General features: G+C 35.8%; 2 protein-coding genes across 2 annotated transcripts in view; one reads left to right on the top strand and one right to left on the bottom strand.

Moving 5' to 3' along the window:
* The window catches only part of LOC132200881 (ras-related and estrogen-regulated growth inhibitor-like protein), a 128556-nt gene that overhangs the window by 64598 nt on the left and 43019 nt on the right, over positions 1 to 20939 (bottom strand). Inside the window, exon 2 of the mRNA XM_059626647.1 lies at positions 3803 to 3836. Within this exon, the coding sequence (XP_059482630.1) occupies positions 3803 to 3836 (34 nt within the window). The remainder of the gene's footprint in view (positions 1 to 3802; positions 3837 to 20939) is intronic.
* Positions 1042 to 20834, top strand: LOC132200880 (uncharacterized). Its single transcript, XM_059626645.1, has 8 exons — positions 1042 to 1156; positions 4490 to 4619; positions 12067 to 12181; positions 12723 to 12895; positions 14564 to 14727; positions 15952 to 16644; positions 17468 to 17804; positions 19164 to 20834. Exons 1-8 carry the CDS (start codon positions 1082 to 1084, stop codon positions 19559 to 19561), a joined length of 2085 nt encoding a protein of 694 aa, XP_059482628.1. The 5' UTR covers positions 1042 to 1081; the 3' UTR covers positions 19562 to 20834.

The raw sequence follows: 20939 nt of genomic DNA, 5'->3' as shown, positions 1-20939 counted from the left end.
CGCACTTCGGATAATTGCACTTGTTTCATTTTGGAATTTATATTCAAGAAGGTCATTGCTTTAATTTACAGTTATAATTTACTTTGACAAGATAAATTATACAAATTTACTCAAACTGATGTTAAATAATACTCGAGTTGCTGAAAAAATTTACCCTTTGCTTCAATTTGTGTGATCTGTTGTTATTGTATTTAATTTTTTAAATCACACGTTGCGAATGGCCGAGATAATCAGAATATAATCGTGGCACAATTTGAAATTTTAATAAAATGTGATAATTTATAGAAGCAAATGATATTGTCTTCAATCTAATAATTCAAACTTTCAATGCTCAGTCCATATTAGGTGAAATTCAGTTAGTTTCTCTACTGTGTAAATTTATTAATGGAGCATTTTCAAGAAAAGTCGCTTTTCCTGTATTCAAAAATATTTGTTTAATTGTGGTATTTTAAACATTTTATTGTTTAAAAACAATTAATCGGTTTTCGTTGCTCATTGTGAAAAAACTTAAAATTAATTATTAGTACTTTTATTCTAGCAGCGCAAAAATTAACTTTTAAATAATTAATTTGTTGAATTTGCTAAGGGCAGATTTTTTGGAAGAAACCTCAAATTTGTTTCCGTAAATAATGATATAGTTGGTGCTTAATTAACTTTTTTAGTTTTAAATGGTCAATTTAAAAAAGTCCTTTTAAGAAAACCCCAAGATAATTGAAAATGACTTATTTCATTCTTATTATATGAGTACGTTTCTCGGTTAAAATATTGTCCAAAAAAAGTATTTTTGCCCATTTAATGCTAAATATTATTGCAATAAAAAAATGTGAAAACAGCGTAAACATAAATAGCATAATATAAGGCGGATTAACGGCGAGCGGAGCACATGATTAATGTGTGAATTATAGATGAAAATGCGACAGCATCTGTACAAGAAGAGGATGGAGCTCGTCAGCGCTGGCTGCTGGCAAACATCATTTGGCCCAAAACAGGCGCTTGCGCAAAATTCCTGGGCTGATGCTGTATCGATTGCAAAAAGGCATTAGCAGTGTTCAGGCATTGCTCGTCGAGTAAACACGGCACGATGCTCAAGCTCGTGGCGATCGGCCTCGTTTGGGCAACCGCGGCCAACGCTTTTCCCCTGCTGCCCACCTCCACGGTGAGTTCATTCTCCATTTTTCCATTGTTGGCCTCGTTTACATTAGGCCCGGTGACAACCGCGTCGTCTGTCACTCCGCGCGTTTGCCGCCCAAAACGGGGGTTGCGACAAAAAGTTGCGCTTTTCGCCAGACTCGTGGGCGTGCACTTGTTATCGTTGCGAGATCTTTGTGCCAATTTATTTGCCAGGATCTGTCCATTTTTTTTCTACATCGATTGCTTCAACACCCTTTGAGAAAAAATTCCAAGATAAAATTTTGCTTGCGTCATTTGAAAAATATGATTTCTATTGTTGTATTGAAACGAATAAGTGCAGGGAAATATTCGTCTTAATTGCAGATATTGTTGATTTCCAAGAACTTTGAGTGAATAATATTGACGTTATTCCATAATTAAAAAATAATTAGATTAAAAGGTCCAACCAAGATTTTAATTTAAAATATATATAATAAAAAATAGTTCAATTAAAAATAATTTTTTAATCCGTGATGTTTGAATTTTAACTCGGCTTTACGCTTTTCCTTCAAAAATTTTATATTGGCAATGGAGCTATAAAAGCCTCAAAACCCATCGAGAAAGAGCCATTAGCTTAATTTAATTTGAATAAAATCGATTATCAAAATGTATTGTACACCGAAACATTCTAGCCTCTGGCAAATATATCTTTTCGATTTTATTTATTGATTGAACTCTTGTTTGATGGTCGAAATAATTATTATTAGGAATTATATTGACGACCGTTTAAATAATTAAGTTCTACTACAATGTTTAATAAACTGGAAAGCATTATTATCTCCAGATTCCTATATTGGTGAAATGATGCTTTGTATCGACGGCCCTCCGGCGCAGCTTGTTATGGAAACATGCCAGAATTAATTAGTTTGAGTAGAATGTTGCAGATAAACCATGTCAACAAAGGGTTTGTGGAACTATCGGATTATATATATTTCATGAAGTTCTCATTATAAAAACCAGTTGCCAGTTTTAAAATAACTATGAATATGTGGAGGATTAATTTTCTACAATTTCTCAATTCAAATTTATTACTCTTAAAAACTGTTCACATATTTGATGTATTTGGAATTATTTGCCTTCTGAATACAATCAATAGAGATACTTTGCAATTTCGTTAAGCTATTTTGTGAAGTAAGATTTTAATATTTGGAAGAAAAAAAACGCCATTTTTGTGTGTTAATAATTCAGTCTTACCTCAAGACTGCAGCGTTCTAAATAGGAACTTAAAATTAAACTCAATAAATTGTTAGCAAATTTTAGAGCATGAAACTTGAACTTCGTTTAAAAATAAAAATTTATGTTTTTATAAATAATTACATAATTAGCAATAAGAAAAGCTCCCTTTTATTAATTATTCAGGGAATAAAAAAAAAACGCAATTCAAGAAAAAGAAGTCATAAAAAAGTTTTTGAAACGAATTTTCGCACATTTTTTTAACATATACCACCATACGTTGATTTACTACTGAATCGAACACTCACAATTCAACACCTACGCTCATGGTTCTGATATGGTTTTATCACCAAATCAAGTTTTGCGCATGGAAATCAAATCTTCAATTCCCTACCGAGAAATTCTTTGGGCGACGAACGCACATTAAAGGAAACGATCACTTTCCGGGTGATTTGATTTCGCTGCGAAAAGTTCGCCCCGTTATTTGTACGAGTTCATTTGCGCGTTGTTTTGCGCGACTCGAGGGCTTTGCTTTTGTATTGAATTTCAGCAGCGCGAGACTTTATTATGAACCCGGGCGGCGAACGAAAGGGCTGCAGTGGAGAGAGAGAGAAATTGCCGAAAAAGGGAACGACGCAAATTCGCGGGCCGCGCACACTTGACGCGCCTCTCGTTTCGGCGCCCAATGGCACGCGTTTCATCAAATTAGAACTCGTTTTCGCGTGCGAGAAACTTCTATCTCTCTCTCTTCCAGCGGCTTCTCCACCCCAAACCAACGAAATGAGGAAATGGAAATTGGGCGGCGAATTATCGCCCGCGACGACTCGGTTTTGTTAAGGCTATAAACGTGCGGTTAATGAGATTCTTTCCGTTGCCTCTGAAAATGAGAAGAGCGAGTTCGTAATGGGGGCTGCAAAGAAATTGAATTGCATTTTTAATTGGAAAAAGGACAAATTATGAATTTATTGTGAGCGAAACCTGTACTGAATTAATAATGAATTATTTAAACGTTATAATTTTCTGCTCTGGGTGTTTTTATAATTTTTTTGCCTATTCAATTAATTGTTGCAAAACATTTTGCATTGAAAAAGAAAAACTACTGTTAGGAGCGAAAAATTGAAATTCTGGAGACCAAAAAAAATCTTGAAGTGAGCCGGGATTATTTCGGTTCTTGTTTCCTCAGGCATTTAGCTAATTGTAAGAATTTATATTTCCACAATAATTATGTATTTTCATTTAAATGCATCAAATCATTGTCGTTCCTGACTATTGTTACATCATAATCTTTGTTTTAAAGATACTTTTTCTTTATGTATTAATTGGATCCCCGTATTTCAGGATAAATTTTGCTTCTTATTACATTTCATACTGAACATTACAAAATTTCTATTTGCGATAAATAAGTTTCACCCGAAGTAATTTGTGGAAAAAGGATCAAGATCAATAATTATATTCCTACCTTTCACAGAATCGAAGCACCTCTGGACCATTTTCTGAAAGCAGAAAATAAATTTCGCATGAGATTTGGTGATTTTGTTTCGCTTTTTAAATGGAATATCAAATCACGACTCTCGACTCAAAGAAATAATAAAAAACATTCAAAGCCAAAAAGAATTAAATTGAAAATGTTGTGCGCACAATATTTGAATAAGATTTCAATACACAAGAAAATTCATTATGAACGAAAATGCTTTTCAATAAAATTCATAACTTTGATCATTTGTCTGCGTAAAAAGCACACAAAGTGGCAATTTTCAAAGGCCTGCGCGCTGTGCAAAGGCAAATTAAACATCATTATTATTGCCCCTTGTCAGTATTGCTTTTTAATTATACCGACGAACGACAGGAAAAAGCACAAAAACTCCAGCACGTGCCACATTTGGCTTTTTGTACACATTTTCCTTTTCCTTTCCTGGCATTCGAAATTACTGGAAGGGAACGCTGCTTTTAATAACGTCGTAAAAATTAATTGGGTTTAATTGAGACGAACGGCGGAAAGTTTTCCCCTTTGAAAACACCTGCGCGAAATTAGAAACTTTTCCACCAGCGTGGAGGAGGGAAAGTTTGCTTTGGAGGCGAAAGTGATACGAGTGTCAAAACGCAAGTTTGCCCAAGCCGTGCACTGATCTATTATGTGTGTTTGTAGGTCAACATCTCGGACTCGTGGCTGCTGACGGACGCCGACAGCCCCGTCTTCTACCGCCACTTCCGCGACAAAGTGACCTGGGCCGAGGCAGAGTCGGTTTGCCAGTTCCACCACAGCGTGCTCGCCACTGGTGCGTATTCCTATCCTAATTACTAAGGGCGGTGGATTTTAGTCCATTCGGTTCGTCCCTTGAGGCTTTATCATCATTACGGAGTTCAGCAAGAGGGCCTCGTGTCAAATGCTAATTTTCCCCTTGATTAAGGTTTTGAGGGTGTGCAAAATGTTAATTTGATTCACCACACTGGCGGTTCAATTTGGCTGAGAGATCTTGAAGCAAACATTCTGTTGAGTGGAAGTTTTATTTTAATTACATGCGTCCTTAAAAACTTGATATAATATTGTAATTAAATATATCATTTAACAAAAATTTTGAATTTAAAGCATTGTATTCTTATGCTCTTTGAGAATTTTCTATAACTTTCGCGGCATACTTTATAATAATATTCATTATATTTCTTAATATCATTGTATAAAACAGATTATATCATATTCGATTAAATTATTATTAAAAATAATTACACAACATAGCACGATTCCATATTGACGATTGAAGAATGATCTGGATAGATCTTTCAGACAAAGCCAATTCAATATTATCCTTGGTTCTGAATTAATAAATAAAATTATTTTTAATATTTTATAAAAGAAAAATTAAAGAAAATACGAATTGCCAAAAATTTATGTATTTAATTTTTTTAAAAGAGTTAAAATTTACGTAAAAATAAGAATAAATTTTTCTATTTATATTTATTGATACAATTTCATTTTGTATTAAAATTATTTTTTTTAATCAATTTACAGCATTTTTCAATTTTAAGAATTAAATTAGATTGACTGCTCAATTTGCTGAACCCTTACGCATGATTGAAATAGTGTGCGGACGTTGCTTTGTATAATGAATATTTCATTGCGACCCCTTTGACTGAGAGCAAAGCATTCACTTGTGCAAAATTCACTCAGCGTTTCATTAGAGACGCCTGCTAATTGGTAGCCAGGCAACCCGCACACCAAGCCTAATCGGCCGGTTGCATAACTTGTCAATCTTTATCGATCGGACCGAGGCACGCACGAATATGTACATGTCAGTCAAAAGACGCACACAAACACGCCCGAGTGACAAATTGTCCCGAAAGAAAGAAAGGAAAGAGGAAACAATAGAGGCGCGCTCATGAATAAAAGATCGCGGCCCAGATTTCGTGGAAACGCCAGCCCGCTAATGGAAAGCATTTTTTCCACTCGGCTCGCGGTGAAATATTCATGGGCATGAATGTGCGGACCCATTTTTTTTGCCTGACTTCTTTATTTCGGCTACCCCGAGGGGATAAATGGAGTTGTTGTTGTTTTTTCGCGGCACTATTTTCTCTTCCTGGAAAATTTATCCGATAAATTCGGCCCGGAGACGCGCACCTTAAACGCCGGCGGTGCTGCAGTGATATATCAATTTTTCACCGGGCGAGCGAGCACTTTTTCTTGCTCGGCGAGGAATTTTTTATATTACATACGCCCGCGATCTCCGTTGAGCCGGAATAAACTGCTGGGCCATATTAAATTCCACTTTCGGATTTTTATGACGAGTTTTATTATTGCAGTGCCGAATCTCTCTCTGGAGAAAGCGAGCAAGAATGTGAATTCGAGAATTTTGCATTAGATTACAATTTAGGGGATTGTGTGTGAGAGGAATGATGTTGAGCACAAGTGAGTTTGGGGAGTGTTGGAAAAGTTTCCACCTTATTCTGAGAAAAAGAAGAAGTCTCGATTGAATACTAAAATAAATTTACAGTGGAGAAAACTTTAGTTACATAAATTTAATTTAAAAAGAAAAGTAATTAAAATAAAAGGGGATTGAAATGAATTTTTTTTTAATACATAGTTTAAACTCAAGAATACTTGTTCATTAATAGACTATAACAAAAAGCTGAATTTTTAGTTAGTAATATAAGTGCCAGGCAAAGTTGTTTTAAAACAAACAACTACCATTTTTCCTTTCCCTTAGAGAGTTGAAAAAAAAGAGTAATTCAATACAATTTTTCAACAGAGATGGTAAAAAAATATATTTCAAAATTTCTCAACTAACAATAAGTATGTATTCATTACAAATAAAACTGAAATAATAGCATAATTTCATTTAAAAATATTGCTTTCAATAACAAATTTTTACAGTGGTTTTACATCTTTCTTTGGTTATTTATATGATCCAAAATTACCACATTCCCCAGCAAATTATTGATTGTGAATAAATGTTTTATTGCAATACTGACACAATTTATTATTGAAAACTAAATGTTGAATATAAACTGAATGTTATTAAAGTAAATTTATCAATTTCAGTACTTTAACTACATACAAATTAAAAAAAATTTGCATCATATTAGTTATACATTTTCTATTTAGAAAATAGAACACCATAGATGATCGATCAATGTGGTGGCAATGATTGAAAACATGGCGTTTTCCTGTTCAACGCTCAAAACTGTTTCAAATTTTCCCGTCAGAAAATGCATTTGTTATTCGACATCCGAAATACTAATTCCCATCGTACCTTTTCCTGTGTTCTCTGAAACGCCAGAGCTGATGGTAGCTGCTATTGTGATTTCAGATTCTGGATTTATAATAATCTCTTAAAAATATGAAAGTTTTACTGGTAGTTTTTGTTTATATGCTGCATCAAGTGAGTAGAAATTTAATACAATGCCCTTTTGTTTCTCTTGTATGATAAATATTTGAAGAAAATTCAGGCGAACAATAATTTTGAGGAGGAAGATAAATTTAAAGGTATATTTTTACTTAATTGATAGCCAATCTTAACACTACAGGTGCTTTTAAAGATAAAACAACTTCGATGCTGAAAAAATCCTCTTCGCCTCCCGTTGAGTGGCGCAAATGCAATTCTTGCAATGGAAGTGGATCTGATGAATTCATGAGACAAATTACGATCGGTTCTGTTAAATATTGTCTCGCGCAATGTCTTGGTTTCATTAACAACACCGTGAACAACAGCAAAAGTTGCAAATACACCCCGAACGAATTAGGATGTGGTTCTGCGCCTTTTCTAAGGACAATTAATGAAATGCTCAGGGGCTACAACGACTGCATTCTTCCGTCTTGCCCTTGATATTTTAAAATGATATTTTCTTTTAAATTTGAGTGAATTCTTTTACCTTGCAAGAATATTTTTGCTAAAATTTATATTTATTAATAAATTATTGGTTAAAAATTATTGTTTTGACAAAAATGGATTTCAATGTTCCATTGTATTATTCACAGTCAAAAGGAAAAAACCTTATTTTCAAGTTTTTTTTTACTGGAAACTAACTATTAACCGCAATTATGTTTATCCAAAATAAAAAAATTTAATATTCTAAGTAGTACACCAAAATGTTTCCGCTGATTTCTTCTTTCCGTCTCTGTGCTACAGGAAAAAAATTTAAAATTCACCTGATTGACGTTTTTGATATGGTCACCATAATATGAATAATACATTATGCAAAAGAGGACATAAAAGGGATAATTTGTATCGATACACAACATTTTGTCCTAAGTTTACTAGGAGAAAAGTTGATTTGAATGTTTTAAGTCTGATTGGTCCAGAAATAGGGTTTATTGAAAATAAAAATAAAAGAAGCATTATTGTGTTTTTTATTTTGAATCAAAATAGCACGATTCGCAAAGAACGATTGCCACAAATAATCTCAGAGTGACTAAAAAGTAATAAAATAAAAAATAACCATTTCATCCGATTTTTTATAACTATCAATATTTTAATATTAATTATTACAATAAGATTTAATACTAAAAGGACAATATGAAATATCAGTTGGAAATTTTCCTTTTTCAAACTATATACATGGTTTAAGTAAGTAACAGGTGACTGTAAACTCAGACATGCAAGGACAAAATGAATGCTGACGTACGTCTATCCCTGCTCAACCGTTCTATATTGTCACGTCAGAAAACACATCCATTTTTTTAAAAATTAATTGTTGGAAATACACATTTTCCACGCAGCATTTCCTGCGTTCGTTGGACAGCCAGAGCTGCTCTGTGTGTTTCAGCGGCTTGTTAAAAGCCTCATAAAATTTACGCTATGAAAGTTTTGCTAGTCATTTTTGTTTTTATGCTGCATCAAGTGAGTACACAATTCTATTTCGCTCTTTTCTTTTGTTTCATTTGAATGTTAAGACATTTCAAGAAAAGAATGAAGATGATAATGAGGAAGAAGAGAGTTCAACAGAAATAATGAAGAGAAGTATTTTAATTTTCAACAGTTTACTCTTGAATTAATAGTCTACTTAAATATCACATATTTCAGATTTTACTAATTCCAACAAAGCAAGCGTGATAGTGAAGAAAACAACTATGAAACCCAAACAATCCACTTCTTCTTCTCCGATTGAGTGGCGCAAATGCACATACAATGAAAGTGGTTCTGATTTTATGAGAAATCTTAGAGTCGGTTCTGTTAAATATTGCCTTGCTCAATGTCTTGGTTTGTTCGACGAAACCCTGAGCAGCAAAAGTTGCAAATACACCCCAGAAACTCTGAGTGGTCAGGCAAAATTCAATTTTTTACAGAATAATTCAAAACTTTTGATATAGTTGCCGGAAAAAAGTGTGAAGGCCAATTCATTCCAAACTGGAGGTCAAACAAAAACGTTTTTTGCAATTTCAGCCCAATTTTGTAAGATTTCCTAATGCTTAAAAATATCGACTACAATCAAATTCACAATAAAGCAAGGACAATATTGTGATTGACAAAATAACCAATCGGTCACGGTGGATTGTAGAATCCAATTTCTGCACCCACATTTTGATGTATCCAGTTGTAAAATACGATGAAAGCCAGAAGAAGTTTGTGTTGATGGAAGATCAATTCGCAGGTTCGTTTTTGCAATTTTTCTTGCTTTGATACAATTTAGAAATTCAAATAGAAATGGAGCAACACCTGAAGTATTTTCAGAAGGCGCGGTTGAAAGTTTTAATTACCTTAGGTAAATAAAGTCTTTTTTTTTCAATATAACTTTACTTTTACCTCAATTAAACTCGTAGGAGACTATTGGGGCGTTCCGCCTTTGTCAATATCACCAAAGATTTTTTCAAGCGTCGCCAGAAATGAAAATACTAGAAACTCATTAGTGACAGAAGTTGTTGCAATTGTTAAGAAATACAACTTTGATGGTATCAATATTCGGTGGATTCATCCAGGCAGCCCATTTGTAATTATTTAGTTTTTTTCTCAAAGATTATTATTATTTAATCAAGAAAATAGGGCGCAGATGGATTTTTGCAAGATAAAGTGAATTTGGTCACAATTCTGAAGAATTTCGCAGCGGCTTTAAAACCCGATGGCCTGTTGGTCTCGATTGAGTGCACAGCCATCAAATCAGTTATAAGCAGAGGCAAAATTCTTTAATGCTGTAGAAATAAGGTTTAATTTTGAGTGGGTTATAGGAATCGATATTCCAAAGGTTGCGGCCGCCGTTGATTATATTTTGGTTTTTGCCACGGAATATCATGCTGGATCGTATATTACGACTGGATTGTACACGCCGGGCAAAGAAGTGGTCGGTTTAAAATTAATTTTAACAAAATCTATTGCAAATTAAATCGAAAACTAAGAATTTTGTATTATAGAAATCCACTTTGGAGATGTTTAAAAGTCAAGTAGATGATCCTGGCAAAATTGTTTTGGCATTTAAGCCGGAAGTAGAAGTTTTAGCATTGGCAAAACCGTGAGAAATTAGTTATAGAAAAATTAAATTGATTAATTTGGTACAGAAATAAGCAAGCGAAAATTGGAATTAGTGTCATCGGTGATAAAAAGGAGTATATTACTTGGATGGGGGTAAGTTTCCTAGCTTATGAATGACATAAACCTATTTAAATATGTGCAATAGCGAAAATGAAGGCAATTCATAAAAAAAAACATAAAATTAAATCACCATGATAATCCTTTGAAACTAGAATTTTCAGTCAAAATTTACCACTTAATTACTGAGATTTAAAATAAATAACATGCCTTACGATTAGTTCATGCGGCGGATGTATGTGACTGAAAAAAACAACTGGCTCATAACAAGGGGCACAAACGAAACGCAGACGTTTGCCTGCAATGGTGAAAAATGGGCATCATACGACGACATGAATGCGATTAAATATCGTGTAAATATAATGTTTATTTGTTCCTTAAAATTTAAAAAAAAAATTGGTGCAGATGGATCTTGTGCAAAACCTCCAACTGGGAGGAGTGCAAGTCATGTCGACTTTTATTGATGACATTTTCAACGAATTGGGATGCGGTTCTGCGCCTTTTCTGAGGACAATTAATGAAATGCTCAGGGGCTACAACGACTGCATTCTTCCATCTTGCCCTTAATGTTTTGAAATAAAGAAAGAATTCCATCGGATGTCAGTGATTTTTTAGTTTATTTTTGTAATTATTACGTTTAAAAATATGAAATTGATGCAGGCTTTTGAATATTTGTGCTTTATTAGTCGACAATTTGGCAAATTGAATTTGCTGTTTCTTTATGCTAATATGAAGCATATGATGACGTCTCTCTCTATGTGGCCAAGTATCAAAATCCGTTTCAATATTTCTGGGAAAAAGCCCGTTGTTTATCGCGCTTTTATACACTGTCACAACAACAACTATCGCTTCCTGCATGCGTGCGTCCAAAGCAGAGACACGAGTTTTTCACTGATTATGAGTGTATCAAAAAATTCAAAAATTTCTGGATTTTTGTCCATTAAATTTTGCAACCAGACCTAAAATTTGTAAGTTTACAAAAGTGTTTTTTATCATGGTCCAAACAAATATTCGATTGAGAAATTTTTGCTGTCCTGATTTAGTTCCTTATGCATAAATGATAATTTAAAATTAATTGAAAGTACAACCTCCAGCATGGACAAAATTAACTCTGAGGCTTGAGCCATTGATGAATTACAGAGAAATTTTAATTATCATCTTCCATCAAAATCAGACGACAACTTTAAAATAAATTCCTCATACAGAGATTTATTTTCAGGCAAAATTTTTATTTTAAAATTCCTCCAGCTAAGCCAAAATGATTAATGTAGATTAATGAAAGCACAAATGTAACACCCGGAGCAATTTACTCTGAGGAGGAAATTATCAAATTGTAATTACAAGAGCACACTACTAATGTGAAAACGCCGAGTCCTCTGCGCCAACTCTTGGTGGGCTGACTGCAGTATTCCAATTTCCATCAAATTTTCATACCCTGCCCGGTAACCACCCTTAATTCTGCCGACACGAGGTACCCTCTCTAGCTCTCTCCACAGCCAGTACACATTTAGATGCAAACTCATTTAAAAAAGGGAGCGAGCCGTGCGCTGTTCCACTCGAGATACATTTCTCAAAAAGCCTTTGAACCCGAAAGAGTTTCCCCCTTTTTGCCGGCACACAGTCGGAATGGGGAAGCACCTTTCAGCCTTTGACGCTTTTTGAGAGAGAAAGCAGAGAGCGACGGAACTTTCTAACCAATTTGACTTTGCAGTGCGAAACACGGCTGAATTTGACCGCACCAGGGCCCTCCTGCGACAGCTGGAATGGACCACGCCGGTGTGGGTGGGCCTCAGGCGCGACGACGGACAACCCATGTTCAAGTGGAGGTGAGAAATATAATTTTGAATAATAATAATTTATTACATATTTCTTGCTCATAAAAAAATCAATTAATAAAATACGGAAATAGTAAAAAAACAAGGTGTTAAGATTTTTTGAATCATTGCATCAATTTCATTAAAAAACAATAAAAATAATTTCAAACTTTATTAGATTTTCAATAATTACATTCTATTTAATTCAAAGAGTCTTAATTAAAAAGATCAGATTTTAATAATTTAAACAGAAGACATTTTTTTTATTTTTACTTCGCAAATTAATTGCCCGAAGTAAATTCCGTGACAATATTTATCACAGGACAGAAGTAAATCTAATTATTATGTTTAAAAATTAATTTCAAAATTTAAATTTCATTTCTTTATATTTTAAACAATTGCAAAGATTTCAAAAATTTACAGTTAATAAATTTACCATAATGGCTTTTGAAAAATTCATAATGGAAAATTAATAATTTGAATTAAATGGAAAATTTAACGTAATATGAATTTTGATTAAAAATTTAAAATGCAAAAAAAAATATGATTTCAGCACCCCAGCGGGTGCAACTCTGGAAGCTTCCGAGGGCTACTGGCACGAGTCTCCGAACGTCATCACCTCGGCGCCGCAGTGTGTCACCATCGACCCGGCGGCCGACTTCAGGTGGCGCGCGGTCGACTGCTCCAGCACGCTCGAGATCCACTCGTTCCTCTGCCAGATACCTGGTGCGTTGCTTTTGCTCCTCTCCCTCCTCGTCAGATAAGTCAATTAGACGCGGACGTGCGTGAGCGTTCGGGGCGCACGCTTCGGTGGCCGATAAGCGGACGGTTCGCGCCCCGACCGGAATTATTAATCGCGGTTCGCCCTGCCGGATTATTATTGCACGAGACCATCGATCCGCCGGAGGAAGCAGCCGAGCCGAGAGTAATCTCATTTTGACATTTAGACCTTTGCGGCTGGCAGGTCTCGCAGTAATTTGTAGCCCCGGGTGGAAAAAATTGCACCTCGACTCATGCGTTACGCTTGTAACAGACACGCGCTGAATTTGTAGCTCGCTTAGTTAAACTTTCATGAGCGGAGCCGCTAAAATTAAATTTTGTCTTGCAGGACGAGGAAGAAATTTTTCATCTAAATTCATGAACTGTGGACAGAAATAGTTTATGCTATATTTTACTAAATAAAATTAATCATTATTCATTATTATTTATAATTTAGTGCTATAATTATGTTTATTTATTTTTTTTTCATATGGTGTTCCCTTGGATCAATGTTGAATTAAATATTTTTAGTCAGTCATTGCAGTATTTAAAAATTGCAAAAAATCACGTTTATTGAACATTTAAATAAGCGTTTCCTGCATAAACTCTGAAGAGATTAGATCAAAATCAGATTCTTGGTATTTAATGGAATTCTTAAATTTTTAGTTACTTGATTCGCATTAGTATAATATCACTGGTCAATATTTAAATAATGATAATAAGGATAGCATTTTTCTCAATTGTGTGGACAAGAATTGTCAACACACCTTCAGTTTATATTTACCCAATTTATGTCAGTTTTGGTTTATTTATTTCTTAATTTTTTTTTAATACAATTTTCACGTCTCTGAGGGTATTGACAGGATCAAATTATTGTTTGCCAAAGAAGATTTTGCAAATGGTTCCTGATTTTAAAACGGTAAAAAAACAATAATTACAAATTTCATTGTTTGATGGTGAATATCGTGAATAGTGCATATTTCTAAAGATCACGATGCTTTTCACTTCTTTGGTATTTTTTTATTAATTCGGTTGTTTTATTTCAATAGCAAATTTGATGTTGTTTGATTCCAAATCATCGTTTGATGCTTCAGTAAAAATAACAGTTTGGTTAATAAAAGCTAACAATTTTTATAAAATTGTGGTTGAAAATTAATTCCATTAATTTTGTGTTGACTTTATACGGTCGTTAGTGTTAGGGTTAGCTTTTTTATTTTGCAAAGCATAATTTCTTCTGCTATTTTAAACTCTGAAAAAAGTAGTAATTTTTACCGCCGGTCTGAATTTTTCAATGTTAAAATTAGTAAAACCTTCTTTTTTTTGTTCTGTTATTAAAAAATAATACGAAAATTCTAATTGAAAATTTTAGCCTGCAAACGAAATTTCTAATTCACCGAGCACGTTTTTCCACTAAGGGAAAAAATGGACTTTCCCCCTCGGAACGCCGAGCACACGTACAGCGAAAGTTTTTGCGGTCAATTAAGCGACTTTGGAAAACAAAACGCGCACGTCCACGCAGGGCCCTTTTGTCATTTTAGTACATTTCTCTCTAGTGGATGAAATTAGCTGGATTGTAATTACGTGAAGCGAGGGGTGCATAACGAGATTAAGTCTGTGTCTCTCTTTGTCGCGCAGTGCCGACGTGGGTGCGGTTGGAGCACGGCGGGTGTTTGTCGCCGAAATGGCCCAACAAGGAGGTCACCGTGCAGTACAATCCGCAAACCAGGGCCCTGGAGATGATCGCCGATTGCGGCCTGCGAGGCACCAGGAGGATCGCATGCAAGCACAACTCTGAAAAGGTAATTAGACGCCGCCCATTTGCATACTATTCAAGTCGACTCTTATCTCCGCTCTCCTGAAACAATTATTCTCTCTGGCTAAACGGCGTGTGTGTGTCATCGTAAAATGAAAAGAGGGAAAGGTGAGGCCGGTTTTTATTGATTGTCGAGGACGGCCACTCTGCGGTTCGCGCGCATTAATGTGGCTAAGAGAGATATGGGTGTGAAATTTACAAAAAGGGATTCCGCAAGGGTGAGAGGAATTCCAGGGGTAAATTTGCAAACGCGCGCCAGAACAAAGGAAAAACGGGCGCTTTGTGCATGAATAAAATATAATTTGAGGTTCGTGGTGAAAAGGGGCGATTTTTTAATGGGAGAAATAAAAAATTATGAGAAGAGGAAAAGATGAAAATTAATTTGGGAAATGATATTTATTTAAGCAAAAAAGAGATAAAATAAACAGTTTTATTTTTTGTAATCAATAATTATTTTAGCTGGTGGCTCTGAAGCTTCTTCTTATTTAAACCATTTGAAGAGTGAATTTAATTATAAGCAAAAAATGCAAATTTGACTACAACACAACAGGGGAAGGAAAAATTTCCGATTTTTATTAACGACTTATTTGGCTGAACAAAAGTTAGTAGGCATACTTATTTAATTTTTATTTATTTTTTAGGGAAGTTAAAAAAAAGTGAAGTGGTTTCTGTTCTGTTGCAGATTGTAAATAAAATCTGGCAGAAAAATTGACAAATCATTTAAAGAGGGTGAATTAAAGGCTCAATTTTAGTTCCAAAATAATAAAAAAAAAAATACTGAAAGACCATAAAACACTCTTAAAAATAGGACAGAAATAGAAGTTTCAAATAATTACAAAAAATATTTAAAATTAAAGCATTTAATACTTAAAATTGTTTAAAATAAATTACAGAAAAAACGACAAACAAAGTCTTTACATCCACTGTCAACAATTAATGAATTTTTGGCCAAAATAAAAAGAAACCAAAAATTTTACCAGTCTAGATATGAATTTTAAAGACTAAAATAATGTTTGCTCTCAAAATTTCCCACAAAGATAGTTTAAAATGTATATGTATTGAGGAGAAAATGACAAAACGAGCAAGAAAAAATAATTTCATTACCAGGAAAGTGTTCATAAAAAAAAATCACAATTAAATTTCTATTTCAATAGCTATCATTTTATTTTAAAATGAGAGTCATATTAAAATTTGTTTATATCCGTTTCAGGACATTCGCAGACTGGAGCACAAATTGAGATGCTCAGAGGAGAGCGGAAACCACATGAAAGCGGCCACACCGCCACGTCCCATCACGCGGCACCGACGGGACGTCCAGGAACCCAGCGCAGCTCCGACCGCCGACCTTTTGACCGCGCACAGTTTCGCTCCCCCTCTGCAGCCGACGGAAATCGATCAGCAAACTACTGAGAAGCTGCAAGAAACGACCACTGAGAAGATCATCGTGACTGTCAGTCCAACCGAGATGGCGACGGACTCCGTTCCGAACCCAACCAAAGACATCACCGAGGCGCCGAAACTGCAGTCGGACGTTGATCAGGCGCCGTCGGTCAGCACCACCCGCGAAGCGACGAGCCAGATGAAAACTGAGGAGGCAAAAACCACCACCCCTGCCGTTCAAAAGGAAGAAGAGGAAAAAATTGAAGCGACCACCGAGGAAGAATCAGAGAAATTAATCATCGCCGTCTCTTCGGCGCCCGAATCAATTTCCGTCGTCAGCAGCACGACCACTCTTGCAGATACGGAGGAAAGGACGACGGTCGCTTCGTCTTCCAAGATGAACGTTGAGATCATCGCACACATTTTCGACACCAGCACCGACGGCAACCGCGTCATCACCGTCGAGGAGTTCCGGCAAAACGAGGAGGCGCCGACCGCTAGGCCCGCCGTCGGCCAAGAGGAGGCGAGTATTTCTCTTCTTATCTCTTTTTTGCCACCGAGAAGCCTTATACTCGCTCACGGCATTATTTTCGTGTATGTCTGCACGAAAAGGCTTAAATTTATTCAATCCAATTTTCCCTCGCCGGCGCAACACAAACAAAGAGCGCAAAAACACACACCAAATTTATGATCGTGCGAAATTTATTCGCTCCCAGAATTCATGAGTTTGCCTTGAATGCCATTATATTATGCCAGAAAGTGGTGTAAAAAATGGTCAAGTATGGAAAAAGGAATTTTTTGGCTCTTTTGCTACTCAAGCACGTCTATAAACAGTTTCCTCAATCAACAAAAAATGGAGATAACGGTTTGGAAAAATGACATATGTTTTACAAAATAATTTAAGGCCAAACTAATTGACAAGTTTATCTTAAGATGAAAAAAAATTTATTTCACATTTGTATTTTGGCCCACTTATGAACAAAAAATTATTTAATTAGCACGCCATTAAAATTTGATAAAAATAATATATTTATTTTTTAATTTTTTTTATGGTTAAATGAAAATTGATTTAAAAAAATCCAATCATTCTATGCAAAATCCACTTTGGAAGGAGCTCTTTTTATTGTCTTGTGCTCACAGTTGATAAGAAACTTCTACCAAAGTAAACATCAAATATATTCCATAAGCTCCTTCCCGAAGAGCAAACACGTGTGAAAAGTGGAGCAGAGCGGAAGGGAATTTTCTCCTCCGCGTAATCTGCTCTTCTCTCTTTTTTGTGCTGAAAATGCAATTTTCCCCCCACCAGTTGCCCAGATTATGATGAATGATGATAAATGTGTTGGCAGGAGATCGACATCGACCAGATGCAAAACACACAGCCCCTGGTGGTGGCGAAGCACCACGTCGTGCCGGGCACCCCCAGGAACGTGCCCTCGACGATGACACAGCACGACCCGCCGCACCACCCGCCCCTCGTCATCGCCATTTCGCACCACAACTTCACGCCCGGAATGCCCAGAATCGTCGCCCCGCCGCCCCAGGTCGATCAGGCCCAGGCGCCCTTCATGCACCACCCGATGGTGCACGACGGACACCCGAGAATTGTGGGTCCTGAGGAGATCAGGTCGGCAGAGGACCACGTTGCTCAGAGGAGGAAACAGTTTTTGCCAACGCCTTTGCAAGGTTAGATTTTTTTCCATTGTAAAAATTTTAATTCTGCACAAGATTTGTACTTTATAACTTTTAAATTTTGGATTTTATCTGAAAAGTTAGTAATTAATATTATTAAATAATCAATGTTAACAAATTTCAATATCAGAGAAATAAAAAAAGCAAAAAAATTAAAAAGGCATTAGCTTGTTGCAATAAAATAGGGGTCGCCTCAAATGGCCCGAAAAGAAATTGCCCGAACGCATGTCGCGGAAATTGCCCGAACCGGAAATAGCCCGAAAGAACTTCCCCGAAGGAAGTTGCCCGAAGACTTAGACAGCGGGAAGGAAAATGACCGAATTTTTTGCGGAAATAGCCCGAAATGAGACTGAAACTAGACTTTTCAATGCGTGACCAAAAACTGGTTCTTTAATGAACAAGTAGCAAATGAGCAGTTGGGATTAGGATTTAGAGTCTGAATCAATCTGCTGAGCGCGTGAGCTGGCTTTCGGGGAACACACTTGAAAGAAGCGTCTATGTGTACCTCCCATTTCTTTTACCAGCTTTTACCCTCTGCAGAATTAAGCAAATCTGCTAATTGCGAATTCCACGAGCGTGTCGGGAATGTTAGGCAAAATGTGCGGCGCCGAACCTTCTCAAGAGTGCCTTTCAAAGACATTGTGCTGTTCATGGCACACTCCTTCAAACGCTCCTCAAAAATGAAAAATGAGAAATGCCTCCGAAGAATTTGGACTTGGAGGAATTCGAAAAATGAGAAATGCCGATCGAAAAAGTAGAGAGGAAGAGAGAGAGAGAGAGAGTGTGTGTGTGTGTGTGTGTGTGTTTGTATAATGAAACGCAAAAACATTTGCTATCTGTTCATTCTATAAAGATATAAAGAGTGCTTGTATGCAACCTGCTGCGAATTTGGGTAACTTCCGATTCGGGCAATTTCTGCGCAGATTCGGGCATATTGCTCTTGAGAATTCGGGCAGATTCCGGTCTGCAGACGTTCGGGTAACTTCCGATTCGGGCAATTTCCTAGCAAAAACGTTCGGGCAATTTCTTTTCGGGCCATTTGGGGTTCACCTAAAATAGAAGTATTTACTATCAGTTTTATTATTAAATTATTTTTTTAATATTTAAAATTTTTTTTAAATAGAACGACTGATTTCACAAAGATTTAAAATTATAAATAATTTTTTAAATTTAATTTAAATATTGACAATATTTCCTTCTGTAGTAGAAATTTCTTTCTTTATAAATAAAAACAATGGATTTAATAAAATTTTCCCACGATATTTTTAATTACATATAAATTAATTTAAATATGCATTTAAATTCAGTTTTAAATCTCACTTGATAAGATTTATAATTTGGTTAATTTCACAGGGCCGATCCCGGAACAGCTGCACCACCACGCACCCATGATGGTGCACCAGCAGCAAGTTGAGCACCACGTAGATGTCACCGAAGAGGCAATGGTGCCATCAACAACCACAGAGGTACAAACCGAGAGTGACAAAACCGAGGAGGAGGACATCGAGTTCCAGGACGAGGAGCCGGAGGCGTTGCAGGAGGCAAAACAGCGCCAGGGCGAAAAGTCCATCGTGGTCAGCGTCAAGGTGGAGGAGATGGAAAGCACCGAGGACACTTTGAATGCCGAGACGGACGAAGAAATCATCGAAGCCAAGCAGCGACTCAAGGGCAGGCGGACGGACGAGAAGCCTGTCGAGAGACACCTGGCCCGCAGCCTCTACCCTTTCATCATCAACAGGCTGCTTGGTTAAATTCATCGATTGGGGAAAAAGTAAATTAAAAACAGAATCAATTTTTTTGCAACGAAATTCTCAACTAGTGGTTCGGATCGAGAGTAGGTAGCAATAAGAAGATGAGTCTCTAGAAAAACTCTCATAAAATTAATTTAGAATACAAGGAAAAGCACTACTAAAATTTTTGGTAATAAATCTTGAGGCATATGAAAAATTATCTAATGAAAAGTCTAGCTAAAGTTTGATATAAATCACTTTTAGAACATTTTTAGCCGCGTAGATTTCTGCTTTTACTTTGACATTCTGCACACGCATTTATGAGATAACACGTTGCTGCACTCACCGTCCTAAATGCTGCCTGATCGACTTTTTAAGATTTTCCCTGATTTCTCGCTAATTATCGAGGCTTCGGTCTGTGTGTGTATATCTGAGCACAATTTCACTATAAAAATATAATTATATATCGCTCTACTTGGGACAGAGAGTGGCGTGCGAAACAGACGAAATCCCTTGATTTAGAATGAAAGATAAAACGACCGGAAAAAAAAATAAAATTTCAAACAAATAATCGAAGGAAAAATTTTGGCTCATGTTACGTGTGTATGTCTCGATGGAACAGCTTTAAACATATGTAATTAAAAATATTCTTGCGAAGTACAATGTCAAATGTGAAATATGATGTTTTATATGAGCCATCGGAATTTATTCACCAGGTCAAATTATTCACTAACGAAAAAAACCAGGCCGTGTTTCGATTAAAATAAAAAGTTGCTGAAAAATTCCAAGCGAATGTAACTGGTGCAATAAAAAGTTTTGTGAAAATGTGATGCATCTGTCCCACTTTTAAGCAACATCTTTCGCGTTGTACTAACTGTAATTTTAATCGTCTTCAAATACACGTATAGACATGTAAATAAATGTTATGCTCAAGAGGGAAACAAATTACAATGTTAAGTGTAATGTGGGATGTTAAAAGTGTCGACAAACTGAACCGACACAACGACGACGAGTGCGTTTGCAAACAAGGCGTTCCTTTGCAAACGCATACAATTCACAGTTGCCAAATGGATCGTTGTGATGAATGAATTAAAATGAGAAAAAAAATTGAAATTATAAAAATGTTTCCCCATTATTTTTCCTCCGCGCTGAAAATATACTATAAAACAAAAACGGATGCCAAAGCAGATTGACAATGATTATTTCAATATTATTCTTGATGTTGTGTAAAATTCAAATACATTTAAAAATCTTTTTCTCAGTTGCTGTTATCTGAAAGTTTATTAATAAATCATTCACTCTAAACTGGTTGATTTTAATTATTCAAACCCAAAAATATTTTGACTAAATAGATCCAAGAGATTAAATACAAATTAGATAACTCATTTTTAAAATAATA

Source organism: Neocloeon triangulifer, unplaced genomic scaffold (assembly GCF_031216515.1).
Source record: "Neocloeon triangulifer isolate White Clay Creek 2 clone unplaced genomic scaffold, ASM3121651v1 ptg000014l, whole genome shotgun sequence".
NCBI classification, from domain to species: domain Eukaryota; kingdom Metazoa; phylum Arthropoda; class Insecta; order Ephemeroptera; family Baetidae; genus Neocloeon; species Neocloeon triangulifer.
Note: the sequence above shows the minus strand (reverse complement) of the source record. Positions and strands in the feature narration are given on the sequence as shown.